The 5,749-nt window shown below is 44.5% G+C and overlaps 1 protein-coding gene across 1 annotated transcript; it reads right to left on the bottom strand.

Moving 5' to 3' along the window:
- Positions 1-3,058: 3,058 nt before the first annotated feature.
- On the bottom strand, positions 3,059-5,327 carry LOC147612415 (G-type lectin S-receptor-like serine/threonine-protein kinase At1g34300). Its single transcript, XM_086783498.1, has 2 exons — positions 5,310-5,327; positions 3,059-4,721 (listed from the first exon to the last, which is right to left on the bottom strand). Exons 1-2 carry the CDS (start codon positions 5,325-5,327, stop codon positions 3,105-3,107), a joined length of 1,635 nt encoding a protein of 544 aa, XP_086639624.1. The 3' UTR covers positions 3,059-3,104.
- Between the last annotated feature and the right edge of the window lie 422 nt (positions 5,328-5,749).

Raw genomic sequence — 5,749 nt, 5'->3', positions numbered from 1 at the left:
CAAAGCAAAATCACCACTCAGTGAGAATGGAGAACTAAGTAGTCACGTAAGTTGGCAAGGGACCAGTCATCATTCACAGCAACATCTTCTACATCCCCACCTTGCATGGATATATGTAGCACACCCTGTTCTGTAGAGGTTGTGTCAGAGTCTAACGCCTCCCATTCTCCATTTGTAAGCTTCCATCGCCTGTAAGGAAACTCAATGGACAACTGTTGCTTGGCAATATGGTAGCGCATCACAACCTTCTCAACTATTACTCCGCATCTGATGGTGTCTCCATTGTGTTGAACAACTTTTTTATCCCATGCAGGTGATAAGAAACAAGTGAGAGCTCTCTCCCCCTTTGCAATCCATAAAGTTGGGGTACGATGTGTGTCACTTGTACGGAACAGGTACACAAAGAGGTGTAGAGGTATGAAGCAGGTTATGGTTGCTTTGTGAGATCCATATGTGCACTTCATAGCATTTTGCACCTTGCTTTCGATCTGCAAACAAGCCATGGCCACTAAAGCATTGTCTGGAATTGGCCATTCAATAGATGTGAGAGTTGGCGTAGGTTCTGGAACTAATTTTCCAGTACCATTTGCTGTCGTGGGAACCACATATGTATCCTCATAGAAGAAGATGTTTCGTGCAAGCAGTTGTGCAGCTGGACACCCTCCAAAGATTAAACTACCAAGCTCCACATGGTATGCTTCAAAGGTTCCTGAAATTGCCTCCATAGGCTCCCACTCACTATAGTTTGAGGGAAAATATCTACGCAGAGGAACCCAAGAACAATCAAAGCAGTGCTCAGTATACCATTATTAGCACACAATCGATTTAAAAACAAGAATATAAAGTAGTGAAATGACTTACAATTTGCAGGAAATCGTTGACGTTGGTCATGGTCTGCTAGTTTCGGCTATGTTGCCTTGTAAACATGTTGGACCTTGGCTAGCTTTTTTCCATCACGATCTTGTTTGAGCTCCAATATCCGCCCTTTCCAATGGTGACTTTGTATATCAACGTATCACTTTGACACCTTGTGGGTTCCTCTTGTACTAGGCTACATCGTAATCCAATTCCACTTCTCGTACTGTTTGATGTTCCAGTGCCCATCCTCATCTTGACCACTGCTACAAGAGAGAGATTGAATACTGATCGGAGGCCTTCGAGCTCTAGAAGAAGACATCAGATGTATATATTAGGGAGATTATAAACCTTGATGGCAAAGAAAAATAGAATGGTGAGAAAAAAACTTAGACTAGGGAGATGTACAAAAGAGAAGGAGTTGTAGAGCAAGTTCCAAAGGCTTGGCTATGCTATTAGTGCACTTTGAAAGAGGATATTAGAGGGGGTGAGAGGAGACAGTGAGTAAGATTATAAGAGCCAAAGCATTTGCAACTCAAGCTTCCATAGCTTGGCTCTGCTGTTACACTCTGTAAAAGGAGGTTGGACAAGGTAGAAGGATGAAGTAAGGAAATGTAAGTGAGGATTAAACTTCCATAGCTTCTGAGAGGAGGTTGCAGATCAAGCTTTCATAGCTAAGCTCTGCTATTACACTCTGTAAAATGAGGTTGGACAAGGAAGAAGGATGAAGTAAGGAAATGTAAGTGAGGATCAAACTTCCATAGCTTCTGAGAGGAGGTTGCAGATCAAGCTTCCATAGCTAAGCTCTGCTGTTACACTCTATAAAAGGAGGTTGGACAAGGATGAAGGATGAAGGAAGGAAATGTAAGTGAGGATCAAACTTCCATAGCTTCTGAGAGGAGGTTGCAGATGAAGCTTCCATAGCTATAGATCTAGGTTTCTGAGTGAAGAGAGAGGTAGATCAAGAGGTAGATAGCTAATAAAGAAGTCTAGAGAGTGAAAAACGCCCTGCTATGAGAAAGAGAGAAGAGAGAGCATTTTGGAGGGAACGTGGGAGAGAGGGATAGTGGAAAGTGAAGGAGAATGTGCATTGAATGCATGGGAACTCGTTTTTGGGCCTCTATCACTTTAGAGACCTTACTTAATGATGGCTGCAGGCTGCAGCAATCCTTTTCTATAAAAAATAGGGGAAAAATTCATATACGTATAAAATTTTTGAGTTTTAGTTGATTTTAAAAATTAAAAAAGAGCCTACTTAGCCTATTATTCTAAGTTTGACCACTACCTTCTAGGCTCTTACAAACCATTGGTTTCAGTCCACATGTAATCTCCCTATTTGTCTATTTCTTAATCACCTCCATTAGGCAATGGCAAATTAAAGGGCCCAAAAAGACTCCATTGAGTTCCTAATGACTTGTAGCAAACTCTCTACCCTTTATAAGAATTTGTACTTCACAACATTAATACTATCTTCATCTTCATTATTATCTTGTTCTTGTACGTTTCTATGAATACAGCAGCCATTGCTTATCTTGATCTTTATTATTCTCTTGTTCTTGTATGTTTCTGTGAATACAGCAGCCGTTGCTGCACTCTAACCCCAGTGCCCGCCCCTTCACTATTTCTAACATGTAGGACGATCTCGGCACTTGGACAATCTCGGTCAGTGCTGCCGAGAGATCGTTTTGAATCCAAGCTTGGTGTGCTACTATATTTGCCATGCCAATGTGGGCTTGTGTTGAGATCTGAGCACTTGGGACACATTTCCATCTTTACTCTCCACGCGCGGTAATTGAGCCCGTTATATTGTCCAGTCGCGCCGGTAGGACCGAGTGGATTTTCTCTAGGGCTTGTTATTGCTGATTTTGTCCACCAGTAGTAGACGGCAACATCTACGCTCTACTGCTGCTGTCCGGATCAGAGAAAGCCGTAGGCTTTTCAGAATATGTAAGAAGTCCTAGGCTAATTAGTTCCCTATCGTGAGACCATGTGAGAAATTAGCCTATCTAATTGTATGAACTTAAATCACTTAATCATAGAGACGGAGTGCACAGGAAGACAGCTGATCAAGACAGAGAGACAGAGTGCACAGGTAGACAGCTTGAAACTTGTTATTACTTGCTCCGAAAGGGCATATTTATTCTTTACCCTTACCCTTAGGGTGTCGCTTAGTATATTAGATGTGTCGTCTTTTTTTTCGGTTAATTAAACGTTTATACGTTTATTTCTTTTTGAAGGTTCATTCACACTCACAAGAGGGAGGGAGGTGGGACCTCTGGTATGGGCAGGATACCTTCCAACATTTGCACCACCTTTCCCATGGGCGGCCTAGCATGGAAGTCTGCCTGGATGCAGGCGAAGGCCATCTTCAGTACGACAGCTACCTGATTCCAGTCCACAGATACTTCCTCCATTCTGGCATCCACCACCTCCTCCACCTTCTTCCCATATGCCCACATGGAAAAACACCATCTCTCGTTGGTCTCCATCATGGCCGACTCGGTGTACAGATAGTTTCTCCTCCCGCTCACAATCTCCATTATCAGCATCCCGTAGCTGTAGACGTCTGCTTTTGCAGTGATGGGCAGATTGGAAACCCATTCTGGTGCCATGTAACCCCTAGTGCCCCTGATAGTGCTCATCTTCACCGTGTGATCCCGACGGAACAGATAAGCCAGCCCAAAATCCGCCACCTTAGCGCTCATGTAGTGCCTGTCCAGCAGTATGTTTTGTGGCTTGATGTCGCAGTGCAGAATGCAATCCAAGCACTCCTCATGCAAGTAGGTTATGCCCCTTGCTACACCCAAGCAAATCTGGAACCTTGTGCCCCAATCCAATGGATTGATCATCTGGCCTGAATTATTACTGTCGTCAAAAAGTATTTGATCCAGAGAGCCGTTCTCCATGTACTCATACACCAACAACCTGTGGCTGCCCTCTGCCCAGAAACCAAGTAGGCGGAGTAAATTGATGTGGTGGATCCTGCCAATAGTTGCGATCTCTGCCGTGAACTGCTTTTCTTCATGCTGTGAAACGCCCTCCAACTGCTTCACTGCCACCACTTTGTCATTCTGCAACTGGCCTTTGTAGACTGTCCCAAAGCCCCCTGCTCCTAGCTTGTGGCTGAAATTTTCTGTTGCAGCTTGGAGCTCCTGATATGAGAACAGAAGAGGAGATCCAGACACATCCTCTAGCTCTTTATGAAGCTTCATGTACTTTAATTTCCAGCTTCTAGACTTTCCAATCAATACAGCAATAGTAACAACAAAGCAAAAGCCGGCCACTGCTGCAATCCCAACGGTTGAAGCTATGACTACCGCTTGATCTTTGGAGCCACGGCTAACGCCTGGAGTATTGTTGAGATCTGGAATGCTTGATTGTTTTGAGCTTGGGGGTTGCCAGAGGAACTCATGGGAGCTCCAATTAGTTGGAGTGTCCACAATAGTGCTGGGTTCAAGGGGGTCAGAATCAGGGATTTTCAGGAAGGCACGGAGTTCCTGCGACGCTTCGTTGTGGCCATTTTGCACTGGATTCTTCAGCCAGCAGTTGCCGTCTCCGGTTTGCCTGTACACAGCAGCCAGACAAGAGCACTGGTCGAAGCACTGCTGCTTGCATTCTTCCTCCGACAAACCTTGCAAATGAGCCAAATCATTGGATGGGAAATCCGTGCCTTCCATCTCTACATACTTGATGCTACTGCTGCAGTTGACGATCTGGTTATTCGGACGGCATCCGGCAGACAGATTCGTGGAGTTGGAGTTGGAGCTGGGGCGGAAAGAGAGCATGAAGGCTGAAGAGGAGGAATTTAACGGCCGGGACGATGGGGTAAGAGAGGAGCTCAACTCCAAGGTGTCCTCCGCAGCAACCTGCAATAGCGTACATACGAGAAACACAAGCATAAGAGCTTCCCCATGGTTCTGCTCCTCCACTCATACAAAGCCATCACTCTCTGCACTACCCATCCTCTTCCCTAGGTCATCGTGCTCTCTCTCCCGCCCCCCCTTGGTCGACGTGCCCATCCATCCTCTCCGTGCAACTTGCCATTGATAGTAGGTTGCAACAATAGGACTTTATCAACTTGGTGTGTGAAGATGCGGACTTTATCACATGTCATTCATTGAGGTGGAGATTCTCTGTATAAAAAGTCTTCATGAGTTTGAAGATTTCATATTCACTCACACCCTATATATATTCACCTCACGGGCCCTAATTAATTATTGGAGAGCTAAGGTTAGAGCTATGTCTCTTTGCTCTCCTTTTCCACCGTCGCTTTATCTTTCTCCATCACCTCAGTGTCTTTGTACATCTCCTCCTACCATCCTCGTCCCTTGCTCTCTCTCTCCCCCTAGGTCGGCATGCCCATCCATCCTCCCCCAAAACGTTGTGCTCTCTCTCTCTCTCTCTCCCCCCCCAAATTGTCGCGTCGAGTGCCCGCCATTCTCTGACCAGCCTACCATCCTCCTGCTTGCCATGCTAATTACAGCAAACCTTCTCTCCCCACATCAATCCGAGAAGCCAAGTACACACTCCAGAAACGAAGCAACTAGTTACAACCGCCTTTAATCGTGATCGAAACCTTGGCAAATATTTTTTTCTGTAACATTTGAAAGGTAAGGTTGAGCACCTCCCTCAACCATCAATGCCCCAAAAAACTTTTGGGACCCATATTATAGGGACTAGGGAGATACTTTCCAATAATAAAAATATTCCATCAAATTTGTACTAGCATCTTTGCCTATTCTATTAGTAAATTTTGATTTTTATTGTAAGTCTCTAAAATTGAAAAATCAAAAAATAAACGTGATGCTTGTTGCAAAATGTATCAAAATCACATTCACTTCTTAAATAAATATGCCGATCAACACATTACAAAAGTTAACAAAAGGACAATCTA

This window comes from Cibotium barometz, chromosome 45 (assembly GCF_041138505.1).
Source record: "Cibotium barometz isolate CiBa-2024 chromosome 45, ASM4113850v1, whole genome shotgun sequence".
Taxonomy (NCBI): domain Eukaryota; kingdom Viridiplantae; phylum Streptophyta; class Polypodiopsida; order Cyatheales; family Cibotiaceae; genus Cibotium; species Cibotium barometz.
The sequence above is the reverse complement of the archived record's forward strand: the minus strand, read 5'-3'. Positions and strand labels throughout refer to the sequence as shown.